This window comes from Carcharodon carcharias, chromosome 20, assembly GCF_017639515.1.
Source record: "Carcharodon carcharias isolate sCarCar2 chromosome 20, sCarCar2.pri, whole genome shotgun sequence".
Classification (NCBI taxonomy): domain Eukaryota; kingdom Metazoa; phylum Chordata; class Chondrichthyes; order Lamniformes; family Lamnidae; genus Carcharodon; species Carcharodon carcharias.
This window is the reverse complement of record NC_054486.1, coordinates 88262213-88284551: the sequence shown is the minus strand read 5'-3', so window position 1 is coordinate 88284551 and position 22339 is coordinate 88262213. Positions and strand designations below refer to the sequence as shown.

The window sequence follows — 22339 nt, the reverse complement described above, 5'->3', positions numbered from 1 at the left end:
TCCTGGACATCCAAATCTTTGGAGCACAATCCACAGGGCCTTGTGATTTATGGAGTCAAATGCTTTGGTCAAGTCGATGAACGCAATGAAGAGTTCTTGATGTCATTCTTGATATTTTTCTTGCACTTGTGCGGCAATAAGGACCATGTTGGAGGTTCCTCCGGAAGGTCTAAAGCCACACTGTATCTCTGGAGGATTTCCTCAGCCACAGGAAGTAGGCAATTCAGGAGAATGCATGTCAGAACTTTCCCTAATCTGGACAAGAGGGAAAGGCCTTGATAGCTTCCACAGCAACAATTTATCTCCCTTCTTAAATACCGTTACAACTGTCACATTCCTGAATTCAAGGGGTGGGGAGGGGATTGGTTGGGACTGAGGGGTGGTGAAGGAAGTTATTTTTCCTCCCAAGTCCATAGGATTAATACACTGAGACTTGATGTGGGCAAAAGTCCAGTAGCTCTGATGACCTTAGCTGGAATACCATCGGGCTTTGTTGTTTTCCATCTGTTTGACTGCTTGTTGCAGCTCTCCCATTGATGGCGGTTCACCAATGGATTCTACCACGGGGTACTCGGAAATAGCCTGGAGAGTATCAGATGCCACAGTGGATTCATGGTTGAGCAGTTGTTCAAAACATTCTTTCCAGCATTGACAGATGGCATTATCACCTTAAAAGAAGCACTATTCCGTGGATGAAGAGGATTTTGTCCATTTGACCTCAGTCTATATATATAGCCTTAGCGGCTTCAAAAAATCTTTGCATGTCATGATGATCAGCATATTGTTGGACTTCTCAGGCTTTCTCTTCCCACCACATGCCCTTTACCTTCCGGATTTGTCTTTAGGCATCAGCCTTGAGCTGATGGAATGCTGACTTCTTGAGTTGTGACCTTGGGTAGTTCAGCTAGGCAATGAAAGATGCTTGTCTTTAATCCAGGAGCTCACATATTTCAGCATCGTTTACGTTGAAACAGTCCTGTTGACAATGATGCTCAAACCCAACGGTCTAGACACAGGAGCCTAGAATGGTGGAGCAGGTTTGAATAATGGAATGGCCTACTCTTGCTCCTATTTCTTATATTCGTATGTTCTCATGAACAGAACTAAAATAGCCTAATTTGGGCTACTATGGTTTCACAATTCAACTTGACATTCAGCCCTACCAGGTAGCACATAACTAAGGCGACAAAGGGCGGGATTTTCCAACGCCAACACCAGCAGGCATCCTCACGGGCAGGATGAGAAAACTTGGAGAGCAACAGCTCTTGAAGTTTTCCCGCCCCACCCACAACGAGGCCTGCTGGTGTCAGGGTCGGAAAATCCCGCTCAAAATGCCGACCCACGGCTTTGAAGATGATCCCATACAGTGACCAGAAACAAGGATTTTATTTGTCATGGCCTTGCTACTGGTGTTTGCGTACACTGTGCTGCTATATTAAAAAAAAACTATTAAAAGTCGTGGAACTGATTAGACAAGCATTTTGTACACAGTATTTTAATTAGTTTACTTGATATGGAAGAGTGGCTACTGGTCTCTGGCACAGCTGCTTCTAGTGTTGGAGCAGAGGCAGATTCTCTTGGCATATCCAGAGCTGAAAGACCTTTAACAGACTGATCTGCAAAACAATTTTGTACCACGAATATAACTCATTTCTTTCTGAGCTTCACAACTGCAAACCACCATGACAAGCTGAGCTAAGTTTTAGCATTAAATGATGATATTTTAAACTTAACTAATAAAATTATGGCTAGTATTTCACTATGAGATTTAATTACAGTTTCTTTATAATTTTTCATGCTATTAGCATTAAAAATAAAGTACTCAAACTCTATTCACAAAGATTGAAAAAGGTTAAATTAATATGCCTTCCAAGTATGCAATGTGCTTTCACAAATTTTCAGATACACTTAAAAGGGGTCAATACAAAAACATTAATTTAAAATGAAAGATGACTTATGTTTTCAATTGAAAGATTATTTAGAACAGCTTAAAGCACTTAAAGAGCAGTCAAATACTTCACGACTTGGTGAATAAAGAGGCATTTCCCTGATTCAGTTTGATAAGCAATTAGCAAATTAGCGTTTGGAGTTTACGGAGAATAGTTCCATCAATCTCCTCTGCATATGTGCATCAAATTCGCTATATTTAAAATAAAACTCCTGTAAAATGAATGAGGTAAATTGATCGAAAATGCTCTCAACCCTAAAATCTTTTCTCCTCCTCTTCCGAAAGGCACTAACATGTTCGGAGTGCCACACCCAGATGTCAATTTATCATGCATGAGCTATGGTAGTAGCTGACAGCAGGTTGCTTGCCCCTGGGAGTCATTACCACAAAGCCCAGTCCTGCGCCCACGCAATCCTGCTCACAAATGCACATTTTCAAGCAATAGTTACGAGATCATGATTAGGAGCAAGAGCTCTGTCCAATTTTCCTCCTTGCAACCCCAGGGGCAACGGGCAGGATTTTCAGGTCATCGGGCGGGCACGGCGGGCGGACCCAGGAGCAGCTGGGAAACGATCCACCGCCCGCGATCGCGCGCCCCCCCCCCCCGACTGTGATTTCACACTGGCTGGACAATTAACGGGCAGCCAGCATGAAAGGCGCGCTGAGAACATCAGCACTGCCGGGTTCGGGGTGGGGGGGGGAGGAGGGCAAGCGCAAAAGCCTGTGCTTGCGCAGGGGGAGTGCGCACTGAAAGCTCCCTGAGGGCAGGGAGCTGCCTCAGGGAGCTGAAGAATTTTAAAATCAAAAATAAAGATTTTTAAAATCTGAAAAAAATGTCCCGACATGCGACTAACTCACAATAACATAAACAGAATAAGAATTCTGCCCAAGAATTTATATTTACTTTTTATTTAATTGTGAAAACCTCATCCCGTGAGTGAGATTTCCTAAGAAAAAAATCAAAGGGCCACTTGGTCCATTCATCAGCCCACCAACAGTAAGGTTGGAAGGGCAGCAAAAAATAGCTTTTAATTAATACATTATAGGCCATTTAATTATTAAGAATGCACAATGGTGTCGTGGTGCTCGCCCAACGTCATCACGCACTATTTTAGGCCAATCGTGTTCGGCGCGTGCCCACCCATGGGACATAAAATCCTGCCCATAACTATGGGCAAAATTTTCCATTCACATTAGGCTCTATGTGCCATGAAAACTTAATGCAAACTTATGCTGAAGAACAAAAATGTTTGTGAAGTTCTCCCTCAGCACTAGCTGTAGGACACAAAACAAAAGGCAACTGTCCACAGACACACTTAAAAAAAAATCCACCAATCTATTCAAAACATTATTTAAAATGTTTTGCTAGCTTTGCCATTACAGGAACTGAAGTCTGTAAAGAAATGTTAAATCAGAATCCCACCTGAAACATTACCCTATCTTTCTCTTTCAGATACTGGATGACCTATTGCACATTTTTAGTATTTTCTGTTTTTGTTTCAGATTTCATGGCTTTTATTTGTATTTTATCTGCTTTCTACTGTTAGCACTAATGCTGTAACAACAGGAGCCAGTGTTATTTAACAAGCTGAATATTTACTTTGCATAGGTTTGGGGGAAACTAATAGGAGCCAATACTGATGATTGCTGATTGTCATCCCTTGCAATTGAATTGCAACTTCCCCCAAGACAGGCAGTCACAGAAACACACATATACACACACTGAACCTGTTTGTAGGGAGTATCTGTCACTAAAGGTAGTACCATTTGTGCTGATGTGGCAGCAGGGAAATGTTGCTCTACATACTAAAACAGGAAGGATGATTGCATGAGCCTGCACTGCTAACAGTGAGCCATATTCACAGGGAACACTGGTCAGAGAACTGGGAGCACACTGTTATAGCTCCATCTCCAATCCGTGTTCCACACGAACCCATCATTTTGCACAAAGTGCACAATCACCCTTGGGTAAGTCTGAAAACTTGAAACCAAAGCCATTAGTTCATTAAGCTATTCTACAACTTTTTGCTCTTTTTTTCTTCACACATACTGATGGATTAGAATTGTGGACTGTATGATTTAACAGCAACTGTACTACTAATCAGATAAACAAATGGTCCAAATTAATTTAGTAAGACAGTGCGTTATTTAAAGTTAGATTACTAGTAACTATACAGTGGCACATGTACACCAATATATTGTCAGAATGGCAGGAATAGGTTTGCACTGACGAGTTCTCACTCTGGCCATCCTGTAGGGATGCACGGAGAGCTCAGTTGCTTCCTTATAGAGGGGAAGGTAAAATTGTTGCTCCTGGCTCCCTCCTGGAAAACAGTTACAGATTAGCACCAGATATCTAGGAGGGGGTCATCTGCTTGACCTCTCAGCTAAATAACAAGATGAAGGAAGACCTAAATGAGGCACCAGGAGGAAAAAAACATTAGGATATTGGGTTACCACAAAAAATGTTTGTTAAGTAAGTGGAAATTACAAGTAATTTATATTTTTAAATTTGTTTAGCTTCCATTCCATAGTTGGAAAGTTTCCAATCGTCATTATTTAACTGCATTGTCTATGCAAGAGTCTAGGAAGTATTCTTGCATCAATTTTGTAGAAATTGTGTGAGTTTATTGGAATTTTTTTAAGTAACATTTTTGACCTTGATTTTCCCTCCCAACTTATAAGTGGCAAAATTTAGTTCTTTATGTTATTCAAATATTGTGAATTTTCCAAGCACGATTTCATAGCAATGGCTTGATATCCTTTGTGAGAATAAATATGAATTTAGGATAGAATAGAAATGTTGGAACATCCTAATGCATTTTTACACAAAATGTGCATAAAATCAAAAGTGGTACATTCTTTTGCATATTGCACAGATAGAATTTCAGATGTGGCAAAAGGTTACTTACCAAAAACCATTTGAATTTGAGCTTGGAAAGTTTAATTCAAGTTTTTGAAATATTCTTTGTCATGTCTGATCAATTTGGTCTCGTGTGATCAGCTATGTAAGCACGTGACCCATGCTCAAAATTGCTTGTATCTTTATTTTATCCTGATCCCAAACTATCCAATACTGAGACCTGAAAGCTGATCAGCTGAACATAAATATTGCAAGCTACTGTATAAATTAAAAGTAACTTGATTGAGAAAACCAAACATGAAACAAGACATGCAATGTAACCTGCTAATCCCATCCTCATCTTAAGAAAATAATCTTGTTTTAAATTGAGCTGTTTTTGAGGAGACAGTTACTAATTTTTCTGGGAGAACAGGATGGTCACTAATTCCTCTGGGGCGAGTGGGGTGGAAATGGTTTACATTTTGAAATTAGGACTACTTGTACTTGAGGGGGAATGATAACTGGTTATTTGGGGTCACGTGGGTGGGATGGCGTGGACTCAGTGCTAATTGTGGGAGATGAAAATAGTTACTAGTTCTGAGAAACAAAACTGGTGACTACTTTTTCTCAGAGTAGGAACGATCAGTCATTGGTGAGGTCATTGGGGGTGGCCATGAGTTTGTTTGATAAAATGACTATTTTGCAACTTATTGTCTTGGAAGCCACACCTCACATTTGTGAAACAAAAACTACTGGACTTAATAGCCAAGTTTGATGTTAAAAGCTACTTTGAAAGGAACTAGCCAAATAAATCTTTCATATAATGCACACACTTTAAAAACACAATATTAAAACTATATTATACCTTTGTTCACACCAGAACAACAATGAAGTAAAAATTATGCAAAACAATGACTTTACAAGTGTCAGATTTTTTGTAGATTCTTTTCTATAAAATCACACAACATATTTGTTTATACACATTTTCCCTCAAGTGATTTAGTTTTGCAGCTCTTAAAACTAGCTGCGATTTTATACAAACCCCACTATCAACATCCTGGGGGTTGCCATTGACCTGAAGCTGAACTGGACTAGCCATATAAATACTATGGCTACAAAAGCAGGTCAGAGGCTGAGAATTCTGCAGAGAATAACTCACCTCCTGACTCCCCAAAACCTGTCCACCATCCACAAGGCACAAGTCAGGAGCGCGATGGAACTTAACCCTCCCCCCCACCCATCTCATGCCCATCCTGGGGGAAGGGGGGGGAGAGTGGTAAAACTCCCACCCAGTAGCCTGATAATGGCACTGTTAATTTTTTTCTGCAGCAGTGATATTAGTAGGTTATCCACTTCCCTTACCTCGACTTTCCAGGATAAGTGTAATTCCAACAACATTCAAGAAGTTCGACACCATCCAGGACAAAGCAGCCCGCTTGATTGGCATCCCATCCACCAACTCAAACATTCACTCCCTCCACCAACGGCGCACAGTGGCAGCACCATGTACCAGAAACAAAATGCGCTGCAGCAATTCATGAATGCTCCTTCGACAACATCTTCCGAACCCAAGACCTCTACCAGCCAAAGGACAAGGGCAGCAGACACTTGGGAACATCACCAACTGCAGGTTCCCCTTCAAGCCACACACCACCCTGATTTGGAACTTTATCGCTGTTCCTTCACTGTCGCAGGATCAAAATCCTGGAACTCTGGAATCCTGGAATCCCTCCCCAGCAGCCCTGTGCATGTACCTGCATCAGGTGGACTGTGGAGGTTCAAGAAGCTGGCTCACCACCACCTTATAAAGGGCAATTAGGGATGAGCAACAAATGCTGGTCTTGCCTGCGATGCCCACATCCCATGAAAGAACAAAAAATAAATTCACAAGGCCGGGCAGGAATGGGGAGACTTTTAGCAGCTCAGAATCGAGGAAATACAGGGAATGTGCAAGGTCCTGCCAAATCCAATGGTAGGACTTTATTTGATTTTTTTTTGGTCTCCATTTGTTACCCAGCAGCTGGGCAGAATGAACACCGGCCAGTTGTCAGGCATGGTGGATGGCCATAGCCAGTAACTGTGGGGAAGGGAGGGAGAGATCACAGAGGGGGAGTGTGGAGATGTGGTCACCATTAGATCATGGGAAGATCGACCACGCATTGCGGTGGGGAGAGTAGCATCATTGCAGTTTAGCTTGTGGGAACTAGGTGAAGCATTCCTGCTCCTCCTAGCCCACAAACAATGCTGGTAAAGCACTTACCCGCTGCAGGCTGCAGTTATAAGTTCAATTTAGATTCCATACTTCCTGAGCCCTTGGCCTGCAGCCTCGTTTAAATATTATAATTGCTGACCCACTTCTCAAGAGCAGGTTAATCACCTGCTCTTCAACCCATTTGGTTAAATTTGAAGTAGGTGCATTCACAGCTGGTTAGGGTCAGGTTTCCCTGCTTTAAAGAACTTAACCCTCCCCTGGGGGGTTGGACTTCAAGGGGAACTCGGAGGTGAGTGCAGAGTAAGGTTGCGCAGTGCACGCCATGAGGGCCGCCTGTTGGACTTCAAGACGCCGTGCATTCAGGTGAGGGCACAGGCAAGTTGCGTTTTCCTAGTGTGCTGACAGTGTGATGCCCATGCAAGGGCTCCACTGTGATCGAGATGACTTGGCGGGGTTGTGGGGGGGGGGGTGTGCAAGGGCTGCACTGTGGTCAATGGTAGTGTATAAGTAAGTGCGGGGTGGGGAGGAGGGAAGCAGCCATGCATTAGGGAAACTTTGTATAAAAGTGACCATTCCTCTGCAGCTGAGACAGTTCAGATGCAGCTACATTGACATGCTTGGAGTCAGGCCTCAAGCTTATCTGCCCACTTGAGCAAAGCAGAGGCACGAAATTGCCCCTAAGTGCTCCATCGCTCTCTTCTCCTTCGTCTCTGCTCTCTGTACGCTATGAGGCATACAGCTAGGTCACCAGGCTCCATGCTCCTGATGTACTCCTCCTGCAGGATGAAAGAGAGAGATGCGTGGATTAGCTTGGTGTTCTAAGAACCTTTCTTGGTTAAGTCTGAAGGCCCCTTAACACATGCCAGAGAGTGCTAGATGCCACTTTGGCCTGAATTTAGTGCAATTCATGGCTGCTCGAGATCCCACCCACTTCTGCCCCACTCCACCTGATCGATTGGTGTCAGCTTTGCCCATTGGACTGAGTGCTGTGCTCTCAGTTCAGGTGCAGGCATTCTCCTAACCTGCACTGCAAGGCTGCACTGTTAGCTTGAACCATGGGGCAGGCTGGACCAAATCAGGATGATGACATTGCAAGGGGCTGTGTGCACCTTCGCCAGTGACTGCTCCATGTCCAACTTTAGCAAGGGAATTGTACAATGTGTGCAGTCGTCCACCTGTTCTGCAGTCCACTCGGACTCAGCAGATTTCTGAGAAGTCCCTGCTGCCCCCTGCTCTGGATCAGACAGTGCGATGTGCTCACCAGACTGTGGTCCTGAGGCTAATCTAAAGCTAGGTCCCACCAAGGTGTGCGTCTCTGCACTGGCTGAGGGAGTGGGTGAGCACTGTGACAGGTCTTCAATGATGGTGCCTTCAGGTTCCTCTTCAGAAGTTTCTTTAGGGCTGGATTGGAGGTCTTAGGTCATGCAGTCCATTGGCTGCTTCCCAGACGTGCCTGCAAATGCGAGGGGAGATAATTAGTGCATGGCAGGGGAATACAGAACAGGACACATCATTCACAGCATGGTTGCCTGATGGATGCTGCACTACTGGATCTTCACTTGGTAGAGCACTGCCAACACCTCACCGTCAGCACAGAAACGGTTCAGATCCTCGCCAGCTGGACGGCTCCGTTTTCAAATCTGTGAGGACCTTGATTTCAGGCATTCCTCCACCAGTCAGTGTCCTCTCCTTTGTTGTGTGCCAGCTTGCCGTGCATGAATAGAAATAGAGAGAGTGTAAGCAGGACGTCAGCCAAACCAGATGATAAACATGCCTGGCATGTGTGGGTGGTGAGTGGTCCCATGGACAGGATGAGGACAACAAAAGTGTGTGTCAGAGTGTGAATGGTGATGTCACTTGAACTGCCAGTGAGTGGATGTGTGATCAGTTTGTGAGTGTGAGTTGAGAGTAAGGAGAAGGGTGACTTATCCTGGCTGATCAGAGGAGACCATTCATCCTTTTCAGCACTGGGTGGCCATCCTCTTTTGTAGGGCATTGGCGCTGACCGCTGCCACCGCTTCCTATGCTGGATTAGTAAAGTTGCTGCCCCTACTACGGCCAGAGCAGGGGTACAAAACCTCATGGCAGCTTCCACGGCATCTAAAAAGCACACGAGGGGTGCATCATTAAACCAAAGGGGGTGCAGTCTTCTTGCCTTTTGGGGCCATGTCTTCTGTGCAGCAGTCCTGGGCTGGAAGCACTGAGAGATGTGCATGTGGCTGGGCTGCATTTTAATTATGGCACCCGTCGTGACAAAACAGCAAGGTGACAGCATGACAGGCGAACCAGGGGCTGCCCGTCATCAAAACCAGTTTCCCAGGAAGACATGATTAATGAGGTGGGATTGGGATGATACGGCGTGAAAAGCCACCATTGCAGCAGGCGGGTGAAACGTCCTTTTTCCTGCCCCTGTGTGCAAATCTGGGAAGACTCCACCCAAAATGTAATGTCTGATTCCCTGGGTGATTAATTAAACTAATCCTTATTTATTGATAACTGTTTTTAAATAGTTACTTCAAAATAAGCATTAACAAATTCAAGATCATAATTATGAACGCTCAGAGTAACATAAGTAAGTTGGAAACACAAAGGTGACATTTTTGTGCAAGAGAACTGCAGCACATGCCATTGCTGCACTTACTTACCCACGTATCAAATTTATTTAAAAAAAAAATCTAGTTCTTTCTGTTTTGTTTCAGGTTGGTACATTTACGTAATTTAAATGTATTTATTGGTTTGAAATTGCAAACAATTTGGAATCAGTCAACTTTCAACTATTGTGCCTTGTCTCAAGTTACTTAATTAAAAGTTAAAAACTGTCTAACCAGAAAACACATGCGGCTGAACTTTACTGCTCCCCCAGCCAGCTTGCTGTATTTTATGGCTCTGCCCCCCTCCATCACAACGGGGCCGTAAAATTCTGCACCCATGATATCACCACATGTTGAAATAGACTTGGTTGTAAAACAATGATGAATTCATCTCAAATGCTTACCAGTGTCTCTTTGATCTCCAATTCTGTCCAAAATATTGAAGGAAATGTCAAGGTATTCCCTCTGAATAGCACTAACCGCAATCTTCCGTTGCTTCTTCTGCCGTGGAACAATCTGGATTTTGAATTCTGTTTCTTCACCACTTTCATCTTTTTGGTCAGTGTCTTTATCAGTAGACAGCTCTGTGTTTGACTTTTCATTCTGTTCAATTTCCGTAGGGAGTTTGAGAAATACCGTTTTAACCATGGGACTTGGTAATGGGCTTTCAAGTTTCATTTCATCTCTATGCAAAAAGTCAGTGTCATCCTGCGATATGTCCAGCACAGCCAATGATTTCTTGAGGTTTTCTCGTTTCTGTTTAAGAGTTAGTGGGCTTTCACAACCAGAACACATTAAATTTTTCTGTGGTGTTAGATTTTCAAAGCGTTTTTCATCTGCAAGAGCTACTGACAAAATATTCTCAGTGTCTAGCAAAGAAGTATTACCAAAATCCAGACATTTTGAGTCTTTTGAGCAATCTTCAACATTGACTTTTACAACTGGTGTAACATTCAAGCTAAGTGATGCAGTATTGTGAGATAATGAATTAGTTTTCCCATTCGGTTTGTTATTAGGGGTATTCTGCATTTCATATTCCTCATCACTTTCTACAATTCTGAGAGGAGGGAGAGGCACAAAAACCAATGAATCACTATCAGAACTTGATAGAATTGATTGCTTCTCATGGGCAGATGATGAGTCAGAAGATAAGTCAATTAGGTTGTTTTCTTCTTTGTGGAAGGAAAGATGTTTCTCAGGAGATTCAAGTTTGGCCTCAAACATATCTGTGCAACTGAGTCTCAATTCTGGTATTACCGGCCGCTTCCCTTCTTGAGAATTTTCCACAGCGGAAGACTTTTCCTGAAGTTCTCCAATTTCTGCACTGAAATGCAAATCCTGCTCTGGTCTTCTATACATGCTTTCCATCTGAGGATAGCAGGAAGGAAAGCTTGGTTGTCTTATAGATTCACATCTATCCAGACATGACTTTCTGCGATGTTCATCTAAAGAATATAGGACAGAATCTGCATTTCCTATGTCAAGTGACTGCTGCTTAATTGCATATAATTTTTTCTTTTGAGCAATGCCTTCCTGCAATTGTGGAGATGTACCACAGCGCATTATACTGTCTGGCAAAAGACTGGAATCTCTGTATTCTGACAGCTCTATCTCTGAGCCTAAGGGAAAAAGCATTAAGGTTACAGAAGTTATATATCCAATTTCAATTAAATCCAATAAAATTCACATTTACACAACATTAGTTTGAAAATGACAAAATGTACAAATCCTACCAACACTTTCTCCACATTAAATACTGCTGACAGAGCTGATAGGTGCTAAATTAAAACAGTGTGTGCTATCCAGGCATATTTAAAATTTAACTTCATTTACTTTTGAATTTGCATTCATCTCAAATTGAGGGTACTAACAGATATGCATGTTCTGATTTATTACTTATCCACCAGTGAGGCAACAATACTAAGAATTCCAAACTTTCAGGGCCATAGAATTCAAACAAGACATGCCAGCAATAAAAAAAATATAAGTTGCTTGAGGTGTGGGAGTTTTGAGCCCTGGGACCATAGGTTGGATGTAAGCCATTGTATTGTGAATGACATTAACCTCTCTATTTACTTTTGGAAATCTAGTAATTTGTTGGAATTGGACAACCCCATCGTACGAGGTTATTGCTGTTCAATGCATAAGCAGATGGAGGTACTGACCTGCTGATTTTTTAAAAAACTTTTTTGTTGGGTTGTGGACAACACTGACAAAGACTAGAGGACCTTTAAAATCAAGCATTCCGACATATCTGGCTGTAAATTGCACTGGCCAAAATTTTAATTGCTCATTGTACTTATCTTCTTGAGGCACATACAGGAAGTAGAAGCACACCAAGATCAAAGGTGCCGCGGCAATTTCCTGACAGGTGCGCACAGGGTGGGAAGTCCACTAAATTACAGGCTCCCTACACTGTTGGCACATAATGATAAACTATCTCTAACTTATGTTTCTCCCATGAAGGAGTATAAAAACTTACTCTTCTGTGCATTCATCTCAACTGGTTGATATTTTACTGATTTACTCCCCCCTATCCTCTTCAGTCTTGCAAAGAACGTTTGTGGCTCCTTATTGCAAGCTCCAGTTGGGGTGTCATGTACATCTGATTCATCGAATACACTATCTTCTTCTGGACAAAGGAGAAAGGAATGAAGCATCAAAATACTCAGCAGACAAGTCTAAATATTAAAAACACCTCAATAGCTGTTTGCAGTTGCAGAAATTGCTTACTTATATGTCAAAGTGTCAAAGAAACAACCAGAAGAGTTTTCTTATTTAAAATGTAGCTTGGTTTTACACTATCAGTCTCCACCTATGCACCAATATAATGTCACGAAGTAGCAACATTTGGAACAGTGTCCGTAATTTTCTTATGGCAAATTCCTGATAATTATCTAGGGTGTGGCTAATTTTCCCAAGGGGAGGATAAAATGATGGTAAAATCAAATTAGACAGATTTCTTTCACAAAATAAATTTTGTGATACAGATGAATAATTTCCTACAGGGCATGTGGTTTGTACATGCTTGGGTGGTAAAAGTTGACATTGGACCTTTGGTTCTCAAAAGTCTCCGCCTTCATGTCATTTTCGGGCTAGTTGTAGATTAATTGAAGAGATCAATTGCTGTGATTAGCCAACAACTCCACTATCATTGTATCATGCAACTACCAGATTGGAATCAGGAGCACTGGCATTGGCACCAGTCTTCAAACAGGTTACCGCCTGTGATCTCAACCTGAGAAGGTGCATGAGTCGGAAGACATGAAGAGATCAAGGTAACAATAAGCAAGAGGAAAATAATCATAACAATATGTTGGAAGCTGTTCTAGAGTGTGGCAATCACAGTTTTATTATACAAATTGTAATACCTCCTGGTTTTAAACTCCAAGGTCTATCAACATTAAGAAAACTTGTACACAAACAAAAATTGTGAGTTCATGTTCACTTTATGCTTTATAAAGGTTAGCAAATATTTAAAAAGCATGTACTTTATAGTTTATCTTACCTTTTTCCTTCTCACTGTATTTGCTCATGTTACTATTATCACTGTAAAGCGGTCCAGCAGTGGGATGGGGTTTACAGCTGTGATATTGTGCATTAAGTGTATTAATCGTGATATAAATCAGATGCAGTACAATCTTGCTAATATCAGAGTCTCTATAGGGATACTAGAAGGAAAATAAAGAATGTTAGTGCAACATTTAACTGATAAAATACCTGCATTTTAAAATAAATGTTGAGTTTCTCAAACATTTGTTGTTTACACTGCTTCTTCCCACAGAAAATTATGCATTTATGAATTTTCCCTATTCTTTGTTGTCAAACTAATTTTCTAGCAAGGTGATGAGTTGGCCAATGAGTCCATCATCAACTTGCCAGCTTTCTGAAAATCCAAGTATATTAGGTATTAGCGGAAGTCCTTTGTTTTTGCCATTTCTTCAAAAAAATTGCAATAGCTTTGTGAGGCAAAATCTATTTCTAAAACCACATAAGGTGCCCTTATAACCAGTATGTTTTTCGCAGGTTAGCATTGCATAAATTGCCTTCTCCCCTACTACAAGTTTTGATTTCATGTCTGTTCATTATTTTTAAATACTGTACTGAGATTATGCAAGATGCTATCAAGTTTACCAAAACAATCCCTTAATTTGTGGAGATCCTGAAATTACTGACAACTTCTTTCCTTGGTTATTTCTTCAAAAATTCTAGAGTGTTTTGAAAATTGACTGATGCCTTGCAGATGAGTTTTTTTCTTCAAAGTGAGAAACCTAGGTGAAGAATTAACTCCCATAATGTATAACGCATGAAGGCTGAAAAGTGAGAACCATAGGCCCAGATTTTGTGGTTGTGGTGATGGCAAAACTTTCAGCGTCCACCATCATTATTCTGTGAAACCAACAGCAACTTTTGGTGTCTACACATTTGCAGTGAAAATCCAGAAATTGCTGTCAATGACTCCTCACTCCTCCACAGGGTGCCACGTTACAGTCCTGACAAATGGAAGTCATCTCGAAAATAGTGAATTGACGTGTATTATTGTTGCAATAAAAACCTTGAAAAAGTACTGGCTTATTAAATGAGGAATAACAAGGTTCTAAACTGCATACCAAGTCATAATACTATTGAAGAACGTCCCTGGCCCTGAAAAGCTCACATTAATGTTGTGGAATGTCAAGTTATTAAATTCCATGATAACAATTTGTAAAAGTTGAAATATCATGAACCTGAATCCCATGGGTATAACCAAACCTTTATTTTGTTTTTTTATAAAGAGTGAATGATCAAACTTGATTGTTACTTCCCAGTTTGCTTTCAGTGAGAATTCTTCCTTGCAATTGGCTACTTAATCTGCTTGCTGACATCACTGTTGCTGGACACCAGGGGCCGGATTTTCATGCCTCCATCCATTTATCAGAACAGGAGCAGAGGGGATTTGAAAATGGTGGTCAGGACCTGATTCTGGGATTCCCTTCCCTATTCCTGTCATGTGGGATTTTTATGGCCCTGGGATAAGGTTGTAGATAGAGAGCCCACATGCAGAAATCCTACTCTTGCCTACACCATTGTAATAGTGGGCATTTTAGATGCTCCATTATTTCCTTGGTGTTGGGCCAAAATGTGAACTTGCTGGTGTATCAGCAGGTAGGATGAATCAGGGAATCCCTTCCCACAATCAGAGCAGGTGAAAGGCCTCTTCCCGGTGTGCTGTCAGGGCCCATAAACTTCGCCATATCCAGTTCCTTCAGCCATTAGTTAAAGCACGTGGAGTGAATTGGATTGAATATAAAAGCAAGGAATGATGTTAAATTGGGTTAACAAGACATTATTAAGTCAGAGGTTGACTAATACAAGTGGTTCTGGGGCACTCATTATAGGAGGAATATTAAAGCCATGGATGCAATGCACCACTATTCAGCAGAATAATACCAGGAATGAGAGGTTACAGTAATGAAGATTCAAAGCTACACCTTTTCACCAGAACCGAGCAGGCTAATGGGATCAAATGGAGATTTTCAAGAGTAAAGGTTTGCAACTGGTTTATGAAACATCAATATGAAAGCATGGACCACAAGGAGAATGAAGGAAGATGTTAGGAGAATCATTTTCATTCAGGATACATTATAATATGGAATGATTTACCAATAATGGCTTTTGAGGCAAGCCACGAACATAATTTAAAAAAGGTACTTGGATAAATGTATGGAAAGGAAAAATTTGAAACAGTAGAAGAAAACAGCAGAAAATGGATTTGGTTAGATTAGAATGCTCCAGTGAGGACTCAGCGCCAGCGCATGTATTATGGGATAAATGGTCTTCTGCGCACCTATTCAGTGATTTAGAGTTTTTCATGATTCACTAATATCCTTGAAAAAAAGGAACATGCCACAACTATTGAATTTTCCTTAATGTGATGTCAGGCCCACAATTGAATTGGCCTAGACAGTCAATCAGTTGTAAAGCTACCATTGTAGATCGGAATTACATCCCAAAAATCAGATTAATAAATACTCAGTTGGTCCCAGCCCAATCTATTTTGCAAAGAACTTCTCACTAATATCTAGAAATGGATGTTCACATGGTAACAGTTCTCCCAAATACTAGTCAAGCAACAACCTGACATACTCACAAAGTCATATCCATCACCCTAACATTAATATCCCTATGGGTATATAACATCTCATTGACAGGATAGTAGTGAGCATTCACCTGTCTCTGGAGACAATGGACCCTACCCGGGCGTATGTCACTTTTAGACTGAACATCATCTGTTGTGGTTGTAGAGGCCGACTCGTGAGCAGCAGTCCCTTCCACAGCTAACACATATGAATGACATTGGCCCAAGGTTGACTGATGCTTTATCCTTCTGCCGGGCTCTCTCCACCATCCGGTTGTTTCTTTTGTGCTCTGCTTTCCACACATCCTTCCTGAATGCTTGTCTTCAGGCACTCCGGTCAGCAGCAAGGCCTTCCCATGCATTGACTTGATCCCAGTCAACTTGAGGTCTCACTTGCAGATGTCCTTGTATCAAAGACGTGGGCAACCTGTTGGTCTCATGCCGATTGCAAGCTGGCCTTCGAGCATGACTTTGGGAATGCAGCCATCAACCATTCAGCGCACATGACCCAGGATCCCAGCACACTTTCATATTCAACACTCAGCCCTGCCAGGAGATGCCCAATCTGAGCACCAAAGGTCTGAGGCAGAAGAGGTGGAATCTATGCAGCCCCTTTTCTTAGCTTGCATAAGTTGGCCAAGTTTCATTACTGTAAAGGAGGGTGCTGAGAATACAAGCCTGGAATAGGTACAACTTTATATTTTCAGATAGTTTGCTATTAGTTTACATTCACCTTCTCAACTTTGCCATGACAGCTGGTGCTAATTTTGTTAATCCAAGGTATGTGAAGCTGTTGGATGATCTCCAGAGTGGGATTGTTGATGTTGATGGAAGGTGGAATCTCCACGTCCTGGCCCATACATTTGGTATTCCTAATGCTGATTGTCAGTCCACATTCCGTTGCTGGGATGGACCGACCAAAAGTGGGTACAGGCGTAGTATACAGTTAGGTGGGGTTGGGCCTAAACATTGACTCGAGACCATCTGAAGTTTCATAGCTTCAGGTCTAATGCTGCTAAGTAATATTGCTGTTGATTACTAGCTACCTCCACCCCTTCAACTGATGAGTCAGTACTCTGCCATGCTGGACATTACTTGAAGAAATTTCTGAAGAAAGCAAGCACACAGACCACCACCAAAAGTGACCTGGAAGTCATACAACTGACCAATCTGGCCAAGTCCCGAAGGACACAGCTACCAGGCTAGGCCTGCATCAGGTGGTGAGGGCATCAATACAAGGAAGTGATCTACTTGATCTGAACCTCACTAACCTATCTAGCAAACACATCTGCCTGCAATAGCATTAGTAGGAATGATCACCACACAGTCCTTGTGAAGACAGTCTCGATTTCACAGTGATGACACAGCGCATCATGTAGTGTAGTGCCAGGTAGTATCAGAATGGCTTACGTGTCAAGAAATGATCATGTCCACAAAAAAGGTCCAACAAAAAAGGCTGAACAATCTCTCTCCTGACTTCACTTGTAAATTTGAAATTCTGCCAAGGGCTTCTTTGAATTACTGAAGAAATGAGAAAATAACATGCCAAAGTAGTTGATGGTCATATTTACAAAACGCTGTCTACATTCCTCGTGGCAGCTATACCAAAGGCATACTTTTACCTGAATCACAGTTCACTAAAGATCTGAAGCAGCATTCTATATATTGAGATTTAATGTCACTCAAATAGTAATAAATCATTGAAAAAATCAATAGTCAATGTCTTGAAAACCAGAGGTGTGACAATTTGCTAAAGTTGATAGTGCTAATATGATGTTAATATAAAGGTACCGTTACTCTCCACTTTGATTTTATCAATAATTGTCTAGCTGGTGACATTTAATTTAGTGCAGAAGTACATGCACTGAATGTTTCAACTATATTTGTGCATCAATGAAGGTTTACAATCAAACAGCATTGTCTTTCTCATGACAATATCCATAACACAGTCTTCATGCATTAATTGTGGCAGGCTGTCACCCTAGTCAAGGCTGCAATGTACATTTGGTTGAATAAGTAGTTGTACCTTGTACAGAATTACTAGCAAAGCCTTCAGCCACATCTGTCGTATATGAGGTTTCAGAGTCCAAAGAGAACAGCGTGGAGGTTGCTGAAAGTAATGGCGTAGCTGTGGACAAGTGCAATATTTAAGCACTTGCACCACCAGAGGAAGGAGTTGGTTGCCCAGACTAATGTTATAATCCATAACCTATAAGAAATATGGCATTAAATATCAAACATTTAGTAACTTCTTGTTTTACAAAACTGTAAACAAGCCGGTTAAGCCAGTGAAATAGAATATCTCCTATAAATGATCGTGTGGGTCACATCAGAGAATTTTTCTACACCAACTATTAGATTCATGGCCCCATATTTTAGGAAAGCTTCAGATGGCAACTGAAATATAACTTAAAATATGATTTTGCCTTTATCAATGAAAATGAGCATCAGAAAAAGTAAAATCTATAACCTGTATAAGCTTCAGGATAAAACTGGTTTCAAAAAGTTACCAGGTTTATTTATTGGAAACATAATTGGATTCTGAATACATACATTGCTGTATTATTTAAATATAAAATTAAAGTAGTTTTAGAGTCACCAAATCAGCAAACTGTCTCATGGTGCAGTGTGCAACGCATATCGGAGCTATTGCTTGATCATGGGGTATGTGGCACCTAGAAGTCAAACCATAATTTGAAGCAGGCATGTCAAGTAACCAGGAGAATAGGGGAAGATTAAGCTAATAGCTTCCATTATGTCAACAGTCAATTGCTACCCAAACAATGTGTAAGCTTGAATCAGTCAAATAAAATGGGTATGAAACTGGTCTGAGCCAGGAACACAAAAGGGCTGGCATTACTTTATCGCCTGCTATACTGCATGCCCAATGTGCAGTTCTACTGAAGTCAGTGAAACTGAATATCGTGCAGCCAATGCATTGGTAACCCTACCCATGCATTCCCACCTTGTCGAATTTCACTCCAAACAAGTTTAAACTCTATTTAAATTGCAGACTGGGAAAATGCAGTGCTTGTGAAAGATATACATAACTAACCAAATTGGTACTCCACAGTTTTTTAAAGGAGGTTCAGAAAACATTATAGGTAATGCTGGGAATACAGGAATAGATGAAAATTATATTCTCTACCATACTGATATGCCTACTAGCAGGTACTTCTGTAAAAACTTAAAGATTTAAGGGTTGGGGGGATACACAAAATGAGTTCTATCAAAGCAGGAGAGGAGCTAATTACCAGTTTACTTTTAACTAAAATAATTACTACAACTCAATATTTTAATAAATATTGGTAAGGCAATTATTTTTGTTAAGTTTCTTGAGTTAATGTCTTGGGAAACAAATCAGAGTGATAATCGAAAGCCTATTTCTTGCTTTGTTGAAGACTGCCATCTGGTGGACTGTTCAGTTCACCAGCCAGGTGCAGTACTGAAAACTTGAACCATCAGTGGGAACAGATGCATTTCTGGTCAAATATTCCATCCATGAAATATGTAGCAGCAAGCGAGAGTTACATAACAGAAAGCATATATCGCATAAAGATGAGTCAAGCCAGTTCAGTGATTGGCCTCCTCTAAAAGCAGCAATCTAAAACCACATAACTGTACTTTCAAAACACCAGCCCTGTTTTTCCACCTGGGTGAAATCAGAGTGGAAGCTGGTTTGCTTGCCACTTGATGTGAACTGGGCTAACCCTGCATTTGAGGTCAGCCTGATTTAAGTAACTAGGTTGAGCTCTAGGGTGTTGGGGTGCCACTGATTGGGAAGTTTCCCATTAGAGATCAGTCAGCAGGTTCTCTGGGGGCCTATCACAGTTCCTTAGGCAATAAGTTTCCAGTTTTGGCAGTAACAAGGTCATCAGGAATTGTAGCATTGCCAGAGACCTGAGGGTAATTGCTTTGCCTGCCTGCTGTCTCATTTCTTGCTTCTGTGATCTGTGGTGCCTCTAAGGAGGAAAACATAATACCCAAATTTTACAATTTCTTGTGCATCACAGTTTTATGGATTCCAGAATAGGTCTAACTCTCAGCACCTTGACATACTTATGGAACAATTTTATAAAGGCCTAAAACAGTCTAAATTTTTGCACTCCAATTATAAGTACCTTAATAATGACACACTTTACCTGCGCTATTCCAGCAATAAAGGCATTGAAGCACGTGGAAGTTCGCATTTTCTGAGGGGCAATCATGAAACACCCCTCCTGCTGGTCATAGCCAAGTAACACATACAGGTGTCGCTTTACTGTGTTGAACGCTTTGGCACTGCTGATATCAGCTTCAGCACTGCTTTTATCCTTTGCCATGAATTTCATTAGAACTGTGATTAGCTGATGAACTGTTTGATGATCAATCCCAGCATCCTCTGGTAAAGGGTCCTTAATAATTGCATCATCCTCTGAAGTATGCTGACCTGAATGACGCACAAAACCCAATGTTTACTTCTCTTGGCTTTTGTTTTACATTCTCTCTCTACTCATTAATTCAAATGCAAAAATAACATAAATAGTCAATGAGTTGAAATTAAGTGAGAACCAGTTCAATTAACGTACCGCCTAGGATATTTAAAGGGAATATTTAGTTTAGATACCGAACAAGTTGCTAACAAATAGTATATGAATTCAATACTATCATAAAATAGGTATTTCATTTTAGCTGCTTTATATTATATGTAGCTGAATGGTTAGTATTAATCATACAAAATATGCTCCATGTTTTGGTCTCCCTTGCTAGGAACACCTCCAGTTTAAATCTTCCAGGATTTGCTAAAGCCAGCTGCCAGAATGATCCACTGGAACAGGATCCACTTAACCGAGTCCACGGAGCTGAGGCACAGCTTGGCAACAACCAAGGCTTAGCATCCCAATGTGTCCCCAGATGGGATCACCGAACCCATATTAGCATTGCCTTGCAAGGTTAGCTGGAGCCAGGCACGAAAAATGCAAGTCCAAAATTCGTTTGTGCCCCTTAAATCCCATAACTGGCCAAACTGGCCAATCGCCAATTATGCCTTAGATACTATGAAACTCCCTTGCCCAGATTACTCAGCTTGCCACCGAGAGCTGACTTGGTTCCAATAATCCATTATCACCTTGGGAGCCAATTTGACCCAATCAGACTGTGCTTAACTCTCTCCCAAAAACATTTAATCAGCAATTGGTCATTAGATACTGAGAAGGACAGATTTAAGTCATCACCAGGTAGATAGCAGTTATTAGGAACTTCTTAAAACTATCACGATGACCTGCACAATTTAGCATAAAATATGACTGCAGTTTCACCATTCTTTGACCAAAGCATGGCCACACATCATACCCTCTCGAACAGTGGTTCAACCAGTTGGAGATATGGGGCTTCAGCAGCAGGTGTATTTGCTACCAGGCTTCCAGCAGCTATCATCCAAGTCTCAGAGTTTCCTCATCAGTCATGTGACAGACAGTTGCCATCAGTGTAAAGAAAGAATAACTTATGATGTAGCAGCCACTTCAATGGTCTAGTAATTTTAAACCAATCTCCCATTGCTCATCATCAAATGCTCAATCAAGCATTGGGAAACAGCCAGTCTCACAGTAAGGCTGACTTTCCCTCCAGGTTGCTGAGACAGCAAAAGGGGGCATAATCTCAGGACTATCTCCAGAAAGAATTTGGACGAATTGCGGGTAAGAACCTGGTCATTAGGTGTGAGGCACTCTCGCTGTTGCTGTATGTGATGTAGGTCTGGCCCATTCCACACTCTTGCGCGATGGCGATCATCCGAGCCATCTTTCACTTTATCTGGAGGTCGAAAATGGATCGTGTCCACAGGGATGCGGTGTACAAGCCTCTAGATAAGGGGGGGAAAAAAACGTGCCCAACATCGCCCTCATCCTGATGGCCACCATTGTGTGCAACTGCATCAAGCTATGCGTAGACCCTCAGTACGCAAACACCAAGTGTCAATACATGAAGTTCTACCTGTCCCCGGTGTTGCAAAGGACGGATCTGGCCATGCTGCCGCGGAACGCTCCAAGTAGTTGCAGCGTTCCATAGCTGTCCCTCGTGGAAAAATTTATGCAGAGAAACACCTTTGACCACAAATCCATCAGGCAGTGGTCGGCACGTAACGTCTTAGAGGCCCTGCGGGAAAAGGAGATGGTGGATCCTGTCGGATGGTTCCCCAAGCAGACTTTCAAAGTAATTTGGCAGAAAGCCTCATTGCCAGAACTTTCCAACAAGCACCAAGATGTAGCTTGGCTGGTGGTGAGAAAGGCCCCCCTGTCAGATCCTTCCAACATGCCAGGAGTCTCACCCTCTCTGCACGTTGCCCTTGAGTAGCTGTGGTGGGGACGAGACCATTGTTCACCTCCTTGTGGATTGTGCCTTTGCAAAGAAGGTTTGGAGATAGATGCAGTAGTTTTTGTCGAGGTTCATCCCGAGCAGTTCTGTGACACAGCTCTACGGGCTGTTCCCAGGGACACACACCAAGACAAACATCAGCTACAGCTGGAGGATCATCAACTCGGTGAAAGACGCTCTTTGGTCTGCCTGAAACTTGTTGGTCTTCCAGTGCAATGAATTGTCTCCGACCAAGTGTTGTAAACTGGCACATTCCAAGGTCCAGGACTACGTGCTG

The 22339-nt window shown here is 41.8% G+C and overlaps 1 protein-coding gene across 1 annotated transcript in view; it reads right to left on the bottom strand.

Moving 5' to 3' along the window:
- Positions 1-22339, bottom strand: part of LOC121292358 (protein unc-79 homolog) — a 192398-nt gene that overhangs the window by 59814 nt on the left and 110245 nt on the right. Inside the window, exons 27-32 of the mRNA XM_041214209.1 lie at positions 19854-20140; positions 17738-17920; positions 13102-13264; positions 12076-12225; positions 9998-11212; positions 1509-1616 (exon numbers count right to left, since the gene is read on the bottom strand). Of these exons, the coding sequence (XP_041070143.1) occupies positions 1509-1616; positions 9998-11212; positions 12076-12225; positions 13102-13264; positions 17738-17920; positions 19854-20140 (2106 nt within the window). The remainder of the gene's footprint in view (positions 1-1508; positions 1617-9997; positions 11213-12075; positions 12226-13101; positions 13265-17737; positions 17921-19853; positions 20141-22339) is intronic.